Source organism: Hemitrygon akajei, chromosome 21 (genome assembly GCF_048418815.1).
Source record: "Hemitrygon akajei chromosome 21, sHemAka1.3, whole genome shotgun sequence".
Classification (NCBI taxonomy): domain Eukaryota; kingdom Metazoa; phylum Chordata; class Chondrichthyes; order Myliobatiformes; family Dasyatidae; genus Hemitrygon; species Hemitrygon akajei.
The window spans coordinates 57609385-57628356 of record NC_133144.1 but is presented as its reverse complement, the minus strand read 5'-3'; the positions used below and the strand labels follow the sequence as shown (position 1 = coordinate 57628356).

Genomic DNA, 18972 nt, shown 5'->3' with positions numbered 1-18972 from the left:
TCTCTAGCAGATGACCCTGCGTTTAGCTAGAGGAAATGTCTAGCTGTGGGGGATAACCCTTCCTACTTGTGAGTTGAGGGCCCCCATTGCAGTATTCATAAAAGTCAGTGAACAAATCCATTACACAGAAAAGATTTCCCTGTGTACTCCTATATATATATATATATATATATTCTCATTTTGGTGGGGAAAAAGGAGTAAGTGAGCGAATAAAGAATAACAACTAAGTAATATAAAATCCACATTATAATAAGTATTTCTCGAGATAGGTATATCACCGTGTACTTTTGCTTCTGTTTAGCTTCTCAACATTTTTAAACTTAGCCAAATCTTATGGCTCTTCTGAAGGGGGTGAGGACTGTCTTTGGGAAACTCCCAGTCTCTTCCTGATATATTTCTCTTGGCCTCCTCCCGTCTCCTGCCTTCTCGATTCTCGCACTATTTCCCAAGCGGAGCGGGATAATTCCTCAGTCAGGCTTTCCCTCGTTTTGCTCATGCTGACGGGCAACCCTCTGGCCTTCATGTCTGTAGTTGCCTCTTCCACTGTCTGGTACAACTGCGTCCCGTTGTCATAAAACACTCGAAGTTTAGCAGGGTACGGAGTTTGAAATCTAATCTTATTTTGCTTTAGTACTCGCTTTACTTCAAAGTATTCTTTGCGTTTCTGGAGGACCGCGGGGGGTAATCTTGATCGAAATATATTAATTTATCATTGAAAAATACTCTCTTCTTACCCCAGGCCCTTCGTAGAATCTCCGCCTTGGTGCTGTACAGAATGAATTTAATTATTATTGAGCGTGGCTTTCTATCCTGGGTAGGTTTCGGGACTAACGCACGGTGGGCTCTTTCGACTTCCAGCTCCATAGCCGGGGGAAGCTCCAGTGCGTCCCGCAGTAACTTTCCGACAAACTCCGTCATAGAGGAGCCCTCCGCTCCTTTGGGAACGTTGTAGATTCTGATATTTGTCCGCAGTGATCTTCCCTCCAGGTCAAGCAGTTTACCTTCTTGGTGATGTATATTATTTTTATTGTCTTACTCAGTATCTGTTCCACGTTTTGAACGCGATCTTCCACCTTCTCAATTCGAGTCTCTGCCACCGCCATTTTTTGATTAACGCTGGCGAGCTCTGACTTAATATCACAGAGCTGCTGGTTTATATCTTTCTGGACCTCCATTATTTCTTTCAGGATGTCGAAGACATTCGCCGCTTTGACTGAACGAGGCCCAGCGTCTGCCTCGCTAGCACGCGGTCGGGTAGGAGTGCCGCTTGCTACACTCCTCTTGGATGCAGGCTCCGCAGTGTCGCTTTTTAAATTTCCATTCCTTTTCCTCATTCTTGCCCCTCTTTTCAGTTCAAATATTTTTCAAAAAATATTATATTTGATGGGTTAACGGGGCTTAATACATGTTTTTCCGGAGGAGCTAGTGACTTAAGCTGCCATTCTCGACAATGATGTCACCGGAAACCGCCCTCATTAAATTTGTTGCTCTCATTTTGCACTACGTATTGATGTAAATATATATATTTCTTGTTGTAAGTTACAGGATAGTTTATGTATTGAACGGCAAAACAACAAATTTCACGACATAAATCAGTGATAATAAACCTGATTCTGATTCTGATCCTAGTCATGGACTACCACTATTTAAGCCAACCCTCTCTCCTGTCATCCAATTTTCAAGCCAGGCTGAACGATTCAAATGCATGGTCCTGAGTATCTAGATGTGTTCCCAAGGATGAAGCTACCAGTTTGAGTCTGGAGTTCAATTGCTAAAGTGCACAGGGAGGAGGCGGTAGTAAGAGCAGAGCGTTCATCACATCTGAACTGTTTCACATTGTCAGTAAAGAAGATTAAGCATCAACTTTATTCACCATATATATTTGCATATATTAGGAATTTGCTGTGGTGTGTTGGTGATGCATCAAAAACAACTACATTCAGCAATTCTAAAGAATGAAGAATTATATAAAAATAATTTAGAGGTTGAAGTACAGATATGGAATAAAATGTGCATAAATACCAGCAAGTATCTACAATGTAAGCAGCATTATAAAACGTCGTTTAAAGCGTTTACGGTGCAGGACAGTGACAGAGCAGTAGTTTTTTTGGGGGTGTGGGTAACTAGAATGGTTGATCAGATCTACTACCTACTTTTAAGATGGGGTGTGTCCCGCTTGGTGGCGCAATAATATCAGCGCCAGACTCCGGAGCGAAGGTTCCCGAGTTCGAATCCAAGTCGGGTTGAGCGTTGAGTCAGCAACTCGGCCTCATAAAAACAAGAATAGTTTGCTATAGAAACACCATCATGACGGTGCCCCAATAACTCCACTGCTGAGTTAAAGGTTATTCTTTCTTCTTCTTCTATAAGATGGGGTGATTTTTCTTTTGTTTTAATAGCCCTAAAGCACTTTCCAGAAAGGAGCTTAAGTGTTGGCAATGATTTGACCTGCCCCCTTCTGATTAAATCACCAGAGTACAAGTTCAACCAACAACTTTCTGAATGAGAGACAAGAATGCAGCCTGCTGAATCAACAGTGGGGGCTGTACAATTACTGACTTGGACGGCTGGGTATACTCTGCGACATACCACAAAGTCCCCCTCTTAAAGCCAACAATCTCTTGCTATTAGCATACTCACAGTCTAGTGAACAGTGTATTATTGATCTCGATAGACCGCTTTGCTGAAACAGTATTAAAATGGATTACCTCTCAGGTCTTCCACTATAATGTTATCCTCCCTTTCAGCAACTTGAGATGCCATCCCAAAAATCAGTTCCTCAAAATCGACAGCAGTTTGTAGGTTCCGCCTCTGAAAAAATTAAAAAGAAACCTTGCCCTTTAGGTCAACTTACTTCAAAATCTCGACATGATTCATTTTTGAAACCATGTAGGTCAACAAGTGCACACGTCATTCCGGAGATTTTATTCAGGAAGCTTTCCAGTTTGGGCTCACCATTTAATTTTCTGGTTTAAGCAAATCATTCAAAGTTATGCTCGAGGTTTCTGTGACAGTGAAGACAATCCGGAAGGTGGAGACCATGTGGTCACAGGGAAAATGTACAAAACGTACAATGGTGGGAATTAAGCTTTAGTCGACGATCACTGGTGCTGCAAAGAGGTTGATAGATTCTTGGTTGGTCAGGGCCTGAAGGGAGACGGGGAGAAGGCAAAGATTGGGGCTGAGAGGGAAAATAAATCAGCGATGATGAAATGGTGGAGCAGACTTGATGGTCCATTCAGCTCCTATATCTTATGGTCTTATGGTCAAAGCAATCTCTAACTGCTACATTACCACACTGCCGTCTTTACCACCTTATCTATTTTTGTTGCTTCTTTATTGAGCTGGACCCCATGACCCTTCAATTTTCTTCAGAGTCCCACCATTTTAATTTTTGAAGCAAGGCCACCAACAGGAGCCACCAACTTACCGACTCTAAGTCAGGGGTTTGTAACCTGGGGTCCGCAGCATAAAAAAGGTTGGGAACCCCTGCTAAGTGGAGGAGGAACTAAAGAGTTCAGTAAGGAGAGGCCGCGAATGTTTGTTAACTACTAAACTTTGTGAAGAAAGTCTAATAAAAGGGTCACGGAGATTGGACAAGTCATCCAGACCACCAGCGGGAGTCCAGCCATTCAGATTCTTTACCTGTCTATTCCAGAAGTTGTTGCACAGACGGAGAGCTGGAGACATGTTATTGTAAATGTTATAGACATCCCGGAATGCACAGGACCTGTTCCTGCAGGAAGGCAAGAAAAGGATGGAAACCAAAATTTAGACAGGCAGAGTGGCAGATAATTAAATTCATTGGAAACTAGCACACAGGATGTCCATCTATTCATGTTGGGTGGAGATACCCATAGCCCTGTGGCTTACAGTATTTTGGGTGCACATCCAGTCCTTACTTTATCCTTACTGTGTAGGTGAATGGTTGAATCTGGGAGAAGGCTAATGAGAATGCGTAAAGAGTTAAAAAAATGGATTTAATGTGTGATTAGTATAAATGTGTGGCTGATAGAATTGCCTCAGTGGGCCGAATGGGCCTGTGTCCATACTGTATCTCTCTATGTGGGTGTGGGGTGGAGATATGTCTCTACCAAAGGAGGTGTAAGGTGCTCCTTCCCTCCACTAGCCTGCAGGTCACCCTTGGGCAAGGTGTAGCACCAGCCTAGACCCCTGTTCAGGGTCACAAGAAGCCATGGGTGCAGGTGGTGGATGGTTGTATGAGCAGCTGGTGCATATCACAAGTCCTGGTTATGCGACCACTGACACCAGGCAGACAATTTCTGAATAGTATTGATAATGGCTGGGGTTACCCCTCTTCTAAAGACACAGATCAGAGAAAGTTTAATGGCAAACCACTTCTGTAGAAAAATTTGCCAAGAACAAACATGGTCACCATGATTACCTACGTCATGTGGCATGGCACATAATGATGTTGATGACTTCTCTCTCTCTCTCAATGACATCTCGCCCAAGTATTATTGAGTTCTTGCAAATAAAACTCTCCAGCCCCAGATATGCTTTCTTAAAAAATATATTCCCTCAATGTAACTCATTTGATACAATGGAGTAATGGAATGACAATAGGAAAGCTGCTGAAAGGTCTTTGACTAGAAATGTTAACTCTCTTTCTCATCTTTGTGGATGCTGCCTGACCTGCCAGGTATTTCCAGCAGTCTCTTTTCATTGGGCCCATTTTGTGAACCAATCAGTTTCCATCAAACAGGCAGCTCTATTTTCCCCTTAATAGGGGCATGCCATCCTTATGAGTAGAATTTTAAGATAATGGTAGATGATAATAACTGTCTTTCCACTGGCTGAGATGTAAATGAGAAGTAGAGCATCCTCACCTGAACCGAATGCTGACAGGCATCTTTGTTGGCCTGGACAGATTGGGTTGAAGCAGCTGTTTCTGCACTGTATTATGCTACAAATCTAAGCATTTGTAAAGAATTTACATCTTTATGATCTCAGGGTAGCTTAAGGTGTTATAAAAATGATGACATTTATTCAACACGTTACAGTTAGGGAAAATAGAAGCCATTTAGGCATAGAAACTACTGTGTGAGAATGCCCAGAGGTAACCTTTAGCACTTGAGGAATAATTGTTGACTGGGAAAACACCAAGGAATTTTTCAGGTTAAGAGAAAGTGATGGAGATAGATGGAGATAGGTAAGAAGGGTCTCAGCTCAAATGGTCGACTGTTTACTCTTTTCCATAGACGCTGCCTGTGAGCTGGGGTGTGTGTGTGTGTGTGTGTGTGTGTGTGTGTGTGTGTGTGTGTGTGTGTGTGTGTGTGTGTGTGTGTGTGTGTGTGTGTGTGTGTGAGTGTGTGTGTGTGTGTGTGTGTGTGTGTGTGTGTGTGTGTGTGTGTGTGTGTGTTTAGATCTCCGGTATTGGCATACTTTCTCATGTTTGTGATGTTTAAATATCATTTGGACAGGTCCATGGATGGGAAGGGGTTAGAGGGACATGAGTCAAATGTGAACAGCTAGGAATGGCTTAGGTGGATGTGTTGGCTGGCATAGATGAGATGGGCCAAAGGGCCTGTTTCCATTTTGTAGAAATTTGAGAATCTAAACTTAATCAATTGGTTCTCTGGTTTACACCTGTTCCACAAAGCAGACTTTCAATTGTAGTGTGGACTCATTCTGTATACAAGCTTGTGTTAGGACAATCAACCTTAATTATTACAGCTCAGGAGCAGGCCATTTGGCCCATTGGGTTGATGCTGGCTGCCAGGAGAGCAGACTCACTCCTCCCTCCTTCTTTTCCTATATCCCTGCAACTTATTCTCTCTCACAAGCCTTTAACCTCCAAGAGGTACATTACAGTCACTGGGCTCAGGATCCACCACCTGGGGCCCAGTTGTCAGTGAGGAGCAAGTCGGCCCACTACCTGTGCAGGTGAGACTGGTCAGTGCACCGGTCCACCAGGTGAATGTATGCTGCACATTCAGAGAGCAATGCAGAGCCCACGGAGAGTATATTAGAAAATGAATTGTTAGCCAATAGCATTTAGTTCTGGATACACACAAAACTGCAGATGATGGAATTTATTTATTGACATACAACACATAATAGGTCCTTTTGGCCCAGCAATTCCCCAATTTAATCCTAGGCTAGTCATGGGACAATTTACAAAGTCCAATTAGCCTACCAACCAGTATGTCTTTGGAATATGGGAGGAAACTGGAGCACCCAGAGGAAACCCACACGGTCATGGGGAGAACGTACAAACTCCTTACAGACAGCGGCGGGAACTGAACCCGGGTCACTGGAGCAGTAAAATATTGTGCTAACCACTGAGTTACTGTGCCACCCCTATCAGAAAAACAACTCCAGGAGGAACTCAGTAAGTCAGGCAGCACATGTGGAGGGAATTAGACAGTTATCGTTTCATGTTAGGGTTCATTGTCTGGAATGGAAGAAAGAGGAGAGATAGCTGTTACAAAAAGGGGGCAGTGCGTAGCAAGAGCTTGCAAATGATGAGTGGACCCAGTAGAGGGGAGTGATAGGCAGACGGAGGAGGATGGAGTGGAGGTAGTGAAAGAGGCTCAGAGGTGACAGGCGGAGATGACGCAGGGCTGCTGATGATGGAATCTGATAGGAGAGGAAGGTGGAGCACGGAACCAAATCGGGGAGGTGAGGTGGGCAGGTGAGAAGAGTGAGCAGAGGGGACCTAGGGGGGAAGTCTAAGGGTGATGCGCAAATAGAGTGGGTGAGGGTGGGAGGGGGAAAGAAAGGGTGATAAATTTTGGGGTGAGTGTAGGAATAACTGATGAGAGAGTTAAGGGACAGAGGGGGAGTAGGTTACCCATAATTAAATAATTACAGAATTTATCTCTTACCTCATGTACACTCCAGGTGGTACCATGGTAACAAGAGATTTCAATGCAGCCACCTGAAACTCAGATGAGATGCTAGGGTCAACAAATGTCTTGTAACCTGCAGAGCACAACATCTGGTTAGAAAAGCTAAATTTGCAGCTTTAAAAACTCGTTCAATGTTGCAAACTTTCTGTAGCTTACCTGTGTAAGCAGGTAAACTCTGTCCCAGGTGTTTAGGTAACCACTCATACAGTGCAATGTTCTGCAAAAATAAGACAATGGTTTGCAGGAAGCATTGAACAACAAAGAGGTCTTCTGTTTGAACAGTGTCTTTAGCAAAATATTTAAAGGCAATTCCCAGGCATTCTGCTTGAAACTTTAGGGTAGAATCTTGGCTTCAGATAATTTGTAAGGAGATTCAGGGGAGACAGAGAGGCAAAGACATTCAGAGGAACATACACAAAATGTTGGAGGAACTCAACAGATCAGGCAGCATTTATGGAGAGGAAGGTACAACTGATGCTTCGAGCTGAGGCCTTTCTTCAGGAGTGGAAAGGATCGGCCAAGTTCTTCTAGCATTTTGTGTGTTTTGCTCTGGATTTCCAGAATCTGCAGAATCTCTTGTATTTATGAAATACAGGAGAGATAAAGAGACAGAGAGATTCAGGAAAACAGAGAGACAGAGATTCTGGAAGACAGAGACAGAGAGATTCTGGAAGACAGAGACAGATAAATTTAGGGGAGACAGAGAGATTCAGGAAGACAGAGACAGATAAATTTAGGGGAGACAGAGAGATTCAGGAAGACAGAGACAGAGATGCATGGAAGACAGAGGCAAAGATTTGGGGAGATTTGGGGACATAGAGACAGAGATATTCAGGGAGATGCAGGGGAGACCGAGGCAGAGATGCTGGAAGACAGAGAGATTCAAGAGAGACAGCTGAGTCAGAGAGATTCAGATCATAAACTCAGGAGCTTATTTCCCCCCGGAATCTCTCTGTCTTTCCTCTAGGGATGTGGTGAGAGCTTACCAATTGGCCTTCTTTCCCAATGTAGGAAATATTTCCTCATCATTTATGGCCATTTCTACAAGCAAATATGTGGTGCTTGATCCTTCCTTGTTCCACACTGCAAGTTACCTGGAATGTAGCAATAACCCACTTCCTGGTGTGTTGGAATATGTCTTCATCCGACCACGTGGGATGCCCAGCTTTAAACTGAGAGGCGAGATGATTGTGGTACCAGAACCAGATGATGTGCTCGGCCATGATGAATGGGCTTTCATTGGCCCTTGGATTTCCAGAATCTACGACAGAATTTAATGTCTGTTAGAGGTTGAAATTGGGTGAGTAGATTGTGACTCTCTTCCCTCGAAAGCAGAGACTTGAACATGACCTAATACAGACCATCCCTGGGCAATGAATGGGTTACATTTTTACAGATGCCCTTAAGTCGATCTTATCCGCAAGTCAGAAAACGCTCAAAAGTTACTGACCATACCTTCACACTAAGATACATTTATTGTACAGGTGCAATGGCAAACTTACTGGCAGTAGCATCACGGGCACACAACATCAGAGGCACAACTTTCAGAAGTAGGAAATAAATTAGTCATAAATTATACAAAATATTGTTGATGAATGGTACAAGGAAGCAACACAATTAAAAACAAAAATAAAATATTGTAATGAATAGCATCAGAAGCACATTAGACAGATCAGAAGGAACAATAACTATCAGTGGAGAGAGAGGAAACTAGAGGAATGAATGTGGACTCAGAATCAGGTCTATTATCATGAAATTTGTTGCTTTGTGGCAGCAATACAGTGCAATGCATAAAATATACTATAAATTATAGTAAGAAATATATAGAAAACTTTAAAAATAAATAGCACAAAGAGAGAGCAAAAATAATGAGATAGTCTGGCATTCATACACAGGAATGGATTGTAGCTCTAGAATTATATGAGGCTTGTTTAAATAACCTTGCTGGCATTGCTGGTTGGTCCAGTGAAATATTTAATGAGGCAGAGGCACCCATTCATTCTACTTCTGCTGTCTCTGCCATGCAATGCATTTAATGCGACCAGCAGTGATGCTTTTCTAGGCAAGGGGCTTGGAACTTCTGGAGGGTGGCAAGATTAAAGGCCACAAATATAACATCGTGGCTGAAAACCTAAGTGGGTTATTTAGTTCAAAAGGGACATTTTCACCCTGTGATGATGAGATTGTTGATCTTGTCATCTCAGGGCAGGGTTGAGGTGAATGCATTGGATATATTTGAGGGAAGCCCACCTGTCTTGCTAACGTGTTTCATATGACTGGACGTAAACATGATTGAAATTCCGCTTCTGCTAACTTCATCTTCTTCACGATGGAGAAAAGAAAATATTCTCCACTTTCAACCTTGTCAAACAATGATGAACTGAGGTCAAGACATCAGCAGAAAGCAAAACTGCGACGCCCTGTCCATAATGTCATTGAGTACTAGAATAAGGCCCTTCGGCCCATCTAGTCCATGCCAACCTGATTTCAAGGATCAAAGTGGAGAAAAACTTTTCTCTCCATCGGGAGATCTTCTGCCTAGTTCCATTGTCCTGCACTACCACATCCCTCTAAATTGCTCACATCACTGTAGATATCAAAAGTTCTCTTAAATTTTACAGTTGAACCCATATCTACCACTTAGAGTCAAAGAACACTACACCAAAGAAAAGGGACTTTTGACTTAGCTAGTCCCTCCCAAACTATTTTTCTGCCTAGTCCCATCAATCTGCAACTAGACCATAGCGTTCCACTCCTTCCCATCCATGTACCTATCCAATTTTCTGTTAAATTATTGATATTGAACCCATAACCAGCACTTACGCTGGCAATTCATTCAACGTCCTCTGAGTGAAGAAGCTCCCTCTCAAATTGCCTTTAAAATTTCACCCTTCACCCTGAACCCATGACCCCCAGTTCTAGTCTCAGCCAACCTCAGTGGAAAAGCCTGTTTGCTTTGGAACTGCAGTGTTTTGACGGGCTCTGGATCAAGGTTTCTTTGAGGGTTTTTTGCTATTGCTTGCATGGCGAGGATTGGGGAGGGTCATTGCTTCAGCTGGCACAAGTGGGGGGGAGGGAGAGGGTTTCCTTGCAGTTGCTTGTGTAATGGGAGGGGGGAAGGGGGGCTTCGGGGTTCTGATGTTTCTATCATTCAATATATGGGCATTTGTGTCTGTGTTTCATGGATGTCTGTGAAGAGTGAGGACTTCAGATTGTATACTGTACATTCTCTGATATAAAATTAAACCATTTGAACACTTTCTATACCACTTATAATTTTGTACCTCTGTCAAATCTCCCCTCATTCTCATCCACCTAGGCTGTTCTAGGGAGTAAAGTCCGCTTATGCTGATAATTTTGATACAACACTAACTATGCCCAATTCCAATAAAGAATGGACCTAAATCAAAGTTTAATCCCCTTAACCATGGTCAAAACCAAGTGAGTTCAATGTTAGGGATTCACCATAAAATCCTCGAAGCCCCGTGTCTCCATTAGAGGGATCAGGGTGATTCCACATCAGCAGGTCTCCAGTGCTTGGCTTGGGAAGCCGAGGATCAGAACCGGAAGCCAGCCGGCCATCGGAGAAACTCCGTAATTCATCACACCAGGAGTGATATGATCCATAGATGGAGCTCCCATCGATCCAGGCAGTCGCTTCATTGATCTGTTGAAGAGCGACAGCAGAAGAGACAGACAGTTTATTAGGTGTGCATTGTGCTCCCGAATCCTTCATGGGGACTAGTGTTCCTGTTCATTTCAATATATGCTCAGTGACCAACCTTGTTAGGTAGATCCCTTACACCTGCTTGTTAATGTAAATACCTAATCAGCTAATCATGCGGCAGTAACTTAACGCATAAAAGCATGCAGGTGTAGTCAAGAGGTTCAGTTGCTGTTCAGACCTAACATCAGAATGGGGAAAAATGACTTTGACTGTGGAATGACTGTTGGTGCTAGGATGGGGTTTTTGAGAATCTCGGAACTACTGATCTCCTGAGAAAGAAAGAAGCATGCAGTGAGTGGCCGATACGTGGGTGAAAATGCCTTGCTAATGGGTGAGATCAGACCGGTTCGACAGTAACTCAAGTAGCCATGCATTATAACAGTGGTGTGCAGAACTGCTATGTGAGCACCTCTGCACGCATAACATTTCAAAGCATGAAGTGGACGTAGACGGCTGCAGCAGCAGGGGACCACGAGCATACACTCAGTGGCCGTTTTATTAGGTACGGGCGGTATCTAATAAAGTGGCCACTGAGTCTAGGGTCAATAGAAGTGAGGAAGAGAGGCGGTAAGGTTAATTGAATATTTTTAATTATTGTGCCTGCAGTAATGCTTACAATTATTTATGCAATTTGAAAGTTTTTCTTTAAAAGAAGATTCAATCGTTTCATCATCAATAGTTTCTGAATGCCTTTGAATGTCCGGGATATTTCAAAGCCTTGGCAATTTTGTCGAGAGGGACTGGCTTTGCTGTCAGTCAAAGGTTTCTTTCTTCACTCTTGACTCACTTGCCCACACATCCATCCACACCGATCTCTCTCCTGATACATACCCCTGCAAGCATGACGAGTGCTGCACCTGCCCCTACACCTCCTCCTTCACCACCATTCAAGGACCCAAACAGAACTTTGAGATGAGGCAAAACTTCACCTGTCGGGGTCAACTATTGTATCCCATTGGTGAAACAACACGTCATATTCCTTCTGGGTAGTATCCAATCTGGTGGCATGAGTATTGATTTGTCTAACTTCTGGAAATTTTTGCCCTCTTCTTCCTTCTCTCTTCTTCCACTCACCATTGGGTTTACCCTCTTACCCTTTCTCCTCACTTGCTCATCAACTCCCTCTGGTTCCCTTCCTCCTTCCCTTTCTTCCATGGTCCACTGTCCTCCCCTATCAGATTCCTTCCTCTTCAGCCCTTTGCCACTTACAACTATCACCTCCCATCTTCTTTCTCCATCCTCCCCCCCCCCCACCCATTCAAGCCTATCCTGCCAGCTTGTACTCTTTCCACTCCCCCCACTTCCTTATTCTGGCTTCCGCCCCTCGCTTTCTCAGTCCATAACGTTTACTGTTCATTCCTCCCCATAGACGCCGAGTTCCTCCAGCATTTTGTATGTGTCGTTCAAGATTTCCAGCATCTACAAAATCTATTGTGTTTATGAAAGGCTTTCTCAGCAGCTCTGTGAGCAAAGCTGCTTTGGGGCTGTATATGTGACTCAGTAACATCACATGATGTCATAGATTAGCTCAGTTCTTTGCTGATTAAGTGCAGGATTTTGGCAAGGGAGTTGCTCCACAGATAGACTATACATTGTGGTTTGGAGGGACTGCATATCTCTGTGGTGACGTGGGCAATAGAGCATGCTCATTAACATTGGTACACTGGTTCATCATCACCCATAATGGACACTTACAGGAGCTAATACCCGTCTCTCCTCGTCCCGTTACCTGTATCCTCGGATTGTTGGGGCTGTGTCCCGAATCCTTGTCCCATTCCTTTCGCTGAAAGAGTAACCTCACACTCTCTGTTCCATTGGGGTCGAAGATGGAATCGCCAGGTGGGACCAGGACATCGAGGAATTCAGGGGGACACGCTGGGTGCCTTGTATCCAAAATCTCACTCATCAGATGATATCCTGTACAAGTTTGGAAAAGAACACAGCAGTAGTTGCTTAACCTTGACTGGTCAGGGCATGAAGAGATATGGGGAGAAGGCAAGAGATTGGGCTAAGAGGAAAAATCAATTAGCCACAATGAAATGGTGGATCAGACCCGATGAGCCAAATGGTCTAATTCAGCTCCTATATCATATGGTCTTTTGGTCTTAATTGTGACATCCCTCATTTCAAATGGAATGGCAGTGCTTGTCTAAGCAAAGTCTGCCCACAGAGGACCAAATCTCAATCTTGTTGGACCGCTGTTACATAAAGATTCTAGACTCTTTGTGCTGTGTATCTAATTTCTTGACTTGCATAGGAATAGGGAAGAAGTCACAAAGACAAGCTTGGTATTAATGCTTGTTACCCTGCCTGCAGAATTTAAATCACTCTCTGCTCTGTAACTGGTCAGTTCTACAAAGCTGGAACATCGTGTTAGCAACTTAATCATCTTTGTGCTCCATCTTTTGCAGCTGTCATTAGGCAGGAGGTACTGAAGCCTGAAGTCCCACACTACCAGGAACAGCTGTTCTTGGACCAACTGGAGCAACCATAATCACTACGGTTTAGCAACACTATGACCACTTTGACCACTTAGCACTAAAAAATTTTCTTTTTTTGCTCTAATTTGGCTTTCTTGTAAAAATTGTTATGATTTAATTAATTAATTGAGATACAGTGCGAAACAGGCCCTTCTGGCACTTGAAGCCACACCCCCAGTAATCCCCGGTTTAATCCCAACCTAATCAAGGCACAATTTATAATAACCAATTAACCTACCAACCGGTACATCTTTGAACTGTGGGAGGAAACCCATGCAGTCACAGGGAGAATGTACAAACCCCTTAGAGGGTAGCAGGAGGAATTGAACCTGGGACACTGGTACTGTAAAGTGAAGTGCTAACCACTACACTACTGTGCCACCCCATTCATTTATTTCTGTTTCTCTTATGAATGCTGATTAAAGATTCTACAGTATACGCTTGTGATGCTGCTGCATGTAGAGTTTTCATTGGCCCTGTAGGTGTGTGCGTGACAATAAGCTTGACAATGGTTTTGACTTTGACAATCTTTGTTTTCTCCTGGGGCAGCACGGTATGGCTAGCACAACTCTTTACAACAGTGACCCAGATTCAATTCCCGCTGCTCTCTGTAAGGAGTCCAAATGTTCTCCCCATGACTGCGTGGGTTTTGCCCAAGTGATCCATTTTCCTCCCACAGTCCGCAGATGTACCAGTTGGTAGGTTAACTGTTCATTGTAAATTGTCCTGTGATTACGCTAGGATTAAATCAGGGGTTGCTAGGCGGTATGACTCAGAAGGATGGAATTCTGCATTGTATCTCAATAAAGTAATGTAAAATTTTTAAAATGCCATTTTCTGACATCCATAGCATCTCTTTTGCTTAGTTCCTCAACTATATATCAAATACAGATTATTCCATTTCAGAATTAACTTGTCTCTGATTGAATGGGTCAACTGTATACAAAAGTTCCTGGGTGCTGACAATTCAGAGGATTTATCTTGGTCTCCACATACTGATGCAAGCATATTAGCGGCTAGACTTCATAGGAGTTTGAGAAAGTTTCCTTACACTCCCAGTACCTGCCTCACTTGATCTCTGTACTTCTATCACATGTAGAAAGAGTGTTATAAAGATAGAACTTGAAGAAACCACACAAAAGAAATGAATTCAATATAAATTCCTCTGGCCATCAAGTACATAAACTTAATAAGTATTCATGTTAAAATGTTGTTGCTACTTATTAATGTAGATGAACAGACACTAATTATTTTTTGCCCCTGAAATTTTTTGCAGCAGCAACCCACAATCCTTACCAAAGAAAATGCTCAGCACGGTGTTATTTTTAATAGACTGCAATCCCGATGTTCCGTTGGCTATTATATTACTGATGGTGCGCGCATTTGGGACGTCAGGCTCTTCCAAAGCCTGATAAACGCCATCAGTGTACCTAGCAGGCATCAGGCGCATGAAAGGGGAACCTGTGGATGAAAGACAGTTTCAGACAATTGTCACAGTGAAAGTTCCTCCCTGCCTTCCCCGATGAATGGTAACACTATAGAGGGAAGCCACAGGTAGCTTTTGTAGGCAGATGGAACATGCTACCAGGGATGGTGGCACAGACAAGTACAGTAGAGTCATTTAAAAGACTCTTAGACAAATGGATGAAAGAAAAAAGAGAAGGCTATCCGTTAGATTTATCTTACAGTAAGTTAAAAGGTCTGGACAAAGTTGTGGGCCAAAGGCCCTATACTGGGCGGTACTGTTCTATGTTCTATTTTCTATGACAATATGGGGATCAACTCTGTCCTGAATCTTAAGGCAGAGATTGCATGTAATCAGTGATTACTGTTCTATGTACTAGTGCCTGAATGCACACCAAACCCACAAGGGCTTATTCCACCATTCAGTATGATCACGGCTAATCCTGCACAATGCCCAGTTTACAAAAAAAAAGTTTATTCAAAGTAAATGTACTATCAAAGTACATTTATGCAACCCATATGCAGTACTCCCCCGAGATTCATCTTCTTGCAGGCATTCACGGTAGATAGAATGAAATCAATGAAAAGCTACACACAGAGATGGTAAAACAACCGATGGGCAAAAGAAGACAAACTGTGCAATACAAAAAATAATAATACTGATAAATAACTATGTAATAAATGATATTGAAAGTTGGTGGAATCACTTCAGTGTTGAGGTGAGTGAAGTTCTCTACGCTGATTCAGGAGCCTGGTGGCTGAAGGATAATAACTGTTCCTGAACCTGGTGGTGTGGGACCTAAGGCTCCTATACCTTCTTCTTGATGGCAGCAGCAAGCTATCTGATTCCTTTCTGATTCTCAGTGCTTTGGACATCTATTCCCCTCGCTGTTGAATCAAAACAATGACAGAAGATCGCAAGTCACAGTGAGGAGAAGAAATTACTCCTCATTTCATTCCTGGGACACCCCTTCCCACAATCCACATCACCATGCTTTAGACTCCTAGTCCAGTGAACGCTTGGGCCCCTTGAGCAATGTGAGAAGTAATGCGAGTAATGTTTTGAAGTATGTGAGTATATTATGAACAATGTTTTGAATAATATAAATAATATTCTGAATAATGCATACAATAATGTTTTCTGTTCAGAATCAAACACAGCTGATTGTACTTTGTTTTACTGATATCCATGTGATATTCTGAGTAATGTATATAAGGTGAATAATGCTAATAATAATGTGAGTAATAATCTAAATCATGTTTATGATGTCATGTTAATACTGTTTTGAATGCAATAATATGAGAAATATTCCAATCAATATCACTCTCATTCTAGTTCTATGGACTCACTTTCAAGGACTCTACAACACATGCTCTCAGTATTAATTTTTTTTGTATCTGCACAGTCTTTTGAATCTGCACATTGATTGTCAGTCTTTATGTATAGTTTTTTTCTTTGATTCTATTGCATTTCTCTGTTCTATCGGGTATGCCCACAAGAAAATGAATCTCAGGGTAGAATATGGTGACATCTACAGGACTGCACAGAAACATATTAGGCGCATATATATAGCCAGGGTGCCTAAGAGTTTTGCTCAGTACTGTATATCTATATGAACACTACCCAGTATTTTTTCTTACTTTTTGCTCTTCTTATTTAATTACATTTTCTTTTTAGATATATACTTTTATTATAATTCATAGTTTTTATTATTATATATTGCAATGTACTGCTGCTGCAAAACAACAAATAACTTGACATATAGTACTGTGCAAAGGTCTTGGGCACCCTTGCTCTATATATGCGCCTAAGATTTTTGCACAGTATTGTACATTGAAAATGAAATTACTTTGAACTTTGCATAATGACAGTATTGTTCTAGCTTTGATAGTAATTTTTGTCAAACTCATTGATAGTTCCTGGTAGATTTATCTTAATTCTGTAACTTATGTGAGGATCTGATTAGAGAAAGCTACGTTAACATTGCTCAGAATGCCCATAACATGGGGTGGAACAGATTTACACCCTGGCCAAGTATCAATTTCCATTAATTTTATTTGACCACAAAAGAATTAAACTAGTATTCTGGCCAACCCTATCAGTTTCCTGATGGCTGGATGACATTGAAGCTGTCATTTAGGTATTGCTCACAATAACAGGATTCTGTAAAGGAAAAGGGATTCAGAAGCAATGAGATCCAAGCTGTCAAAAAACCTTTGAATTGTATATTAAATTGTATGTTTGGCTGTGCTTTGTAAACATATCCTGTTCAGGTATAAACACAGATAGACTGTATATTGTGATATTTATATCAAAGACTAACCTAAATATTTTGCAGTACTTAATAGTGAGGACGTAAACCATAATTATGTTTACAGTTGGAAACCCAATACTAGAAGATCGCAAGAGTGAGTCTTACCAGCCGAGCCTCTTTTATGATAGGCAAGATTGTTGTACCAGCCATCATACCTCTGAACTTCCCAGTTGATGTTATTTTGGGCAGCTGAATGGGAATATGAGAGTGAATCAAAGGGTGCACTAATCAGATGAGAAAAACATATGCAGTGCAAAATTCGAAGGACTAATAAGTTCAAGTTTATTGTCATTCAACTGTGTACATGCATACCACAAAATGAAACAATATTCCTCTGGGCCAAGGTGCACAATGCAATACATACAATTCACACATAACACATAAAGTATTAATACCACAAATAAATTGACAAATAATAAAATATATTCCACAAGATTGATGTTTAGTCATATGTAATAACATCTGTTTAGGAAGCAAGGGACAGAAGATAAGTAAATAGGAATGGCCAGGTAAAAACTGGGAGAAGGAAATTCTATTTTTACAGTGAGTAAGTTTAATAAGTTCATGTTCTCGATGTCTCAATCAGACAGCAGTTAGGTTAAATAAGAGTTCAGGGTTTTAATCCAGGCATTGAACCATCAATAGTATTGAATTAGGACAGAAGTTGCCCTTGTATTCTGGGTATATGATATAGGAGTAGAATTGGACCATTCAGCCCATTGAATCTGCTCCACCATTCAATCACGGCTGATATTTTTCAATCCCATTCCCCCATCTTCTCCCAGAAATCCTTAGCCTGATTATCAGTCAAGAACCTATGCCTTAAATACACCTGATGACTTGGCCTCTACAGCCCTCTGTGGCAAAGAATTCCACAGATTCACCACTGTCTGGCTGAAGAAATTCCTCCTCAGCTCAGTTCTAAAGGGCCGTGCTTTATGGTGAGGCTGTGCTCTCATATGCTAGACTCTCCTACAGATAGAAACATCCTCGCCTCGCCCACTCTACTATTTGGTAGGTGTGAGCAAGATTCCCACTCATTCCTCAGAATTGCAACATGTACAAGCCCAAAGACATCAAGCACTCCTCATTTGTAATGCCTTATATTCCTGTGATCATTCTTGAAAACCTCCTCAGGATCTTCTCCAGGGCCAGCAGGTCCTTCCTTAGATACGAGGCCCAACGTAAACATGCAACATAGTAATGTATTGGTGTTAAAAGTTCTAAATTTCAGTTCCCTTGGGGCCAATGTGTTTATGTAACTGTATTGTGTGTCTGGTAGTTACAGCAGAAGACCAAGTTCTACCACATGGCTTTTGATTGAGAAAACTCTTTATATTCCCTCAGGTAGATAGGTTGGGGCAACTTAGTAACATGGGAGTTGGTGCAACACTGTTACAGCTTGGGGCATCGGAGCTCAGAGTTAAACTCCAGTGCCATCTGTAAGGAGTTGTACGTTCTCCCTGTGACTGAGTGGGTTTTTTCCAGTTGCTCCGGTTTCCTCCCACAGTTAGTAGGGTATTTAGTCATTGTAAATTATCCCGTGATGAGGTCAGTGTTAAGTAGGCGGGTTGCTCAGCAGCACGGCTCTTTTGGCAGAAAGGGTCTGTTCTCCTGTTCTGCGCTGTATTTCTAAATAAGAATTTGAATCCCACTATCTGATGGGCGGTGGGGGGTGGAGGGGGGTGCTGTTAAATTACCACAACTTTTTGGAATAAATAGAATTCCAAAATTAAGTCATCCAAGGAGCCGCTGGGTTGTTGTGAAACAAAAATATAAAGCACCTGGTTCACTGCTGTCTCACCAGGAAGGAAGTTTTCCATCTTACCCTGACCAGTTCATACGTAATTCCTGATTCGCTGATTCACCGGACTAGGATTGTTCTTTAACTGCTGCCTGAAGTGACCCAGAAAATAAGGGCAAATTGGGGATGAACACTAAATGCTGGCCTTCTTCATGGTGCACGTATCCCTATAAAAAGGTCTATCTTACCTGCAAACAACAGCTTGCTAGAATGTACGGCCTTATGTAGAATTGTAATGGCAAAGAACGATACTCAGCCCACTGAGTCTATGCGGGCTCCTAGTAGAAGGATTCAATTTCCTTACTCT

The 18972-nt window shown here is 42.2% G+C and overlaps 1 protein-coding gene across 1 annotated transcript in view; it reads right to left on the bottom strand.

Moving 5' to 3' along the window:
- Positions 1-18972, bottom strand: part of LOC140714331 (dual oxidase 1-like) — a 130866-nt gene that overhangs the window by 105883 nt on the left and 6011 nt on the right. The window contains exons 3-11 of the mRNA XM_073025494.1: positions 16967-17050; positions 14379-14543; positions 12332-12519; positions 10341-10542; positions 7970-8136; positions 7032-7092; positions 6852-6948; positions 3646-3736; positions 2709-2811 (exon numbers count right to left, since the gene is read on the bottom strand). Of these exons, the coding sequence (XP_072881595.1) occupies positions 2709-2811; positions 3646-3736; positions 6852-6948; positions 7032-7092; positions 7970-8136; positions 10341-10542; positions 12332-12519; positions 14379-14543; positions 16967-17050 (1158 nt within the window). The remainder of the gene's footprint in view (positions 1-2708; positions 2812-3645; positions 3737-6851; positions 6949-7031; positions 7093-7969; positions 8137-10340; positions 10543-12331; positions 12520-14378; positions 14544-16966; positions 17051-18972) is intronic.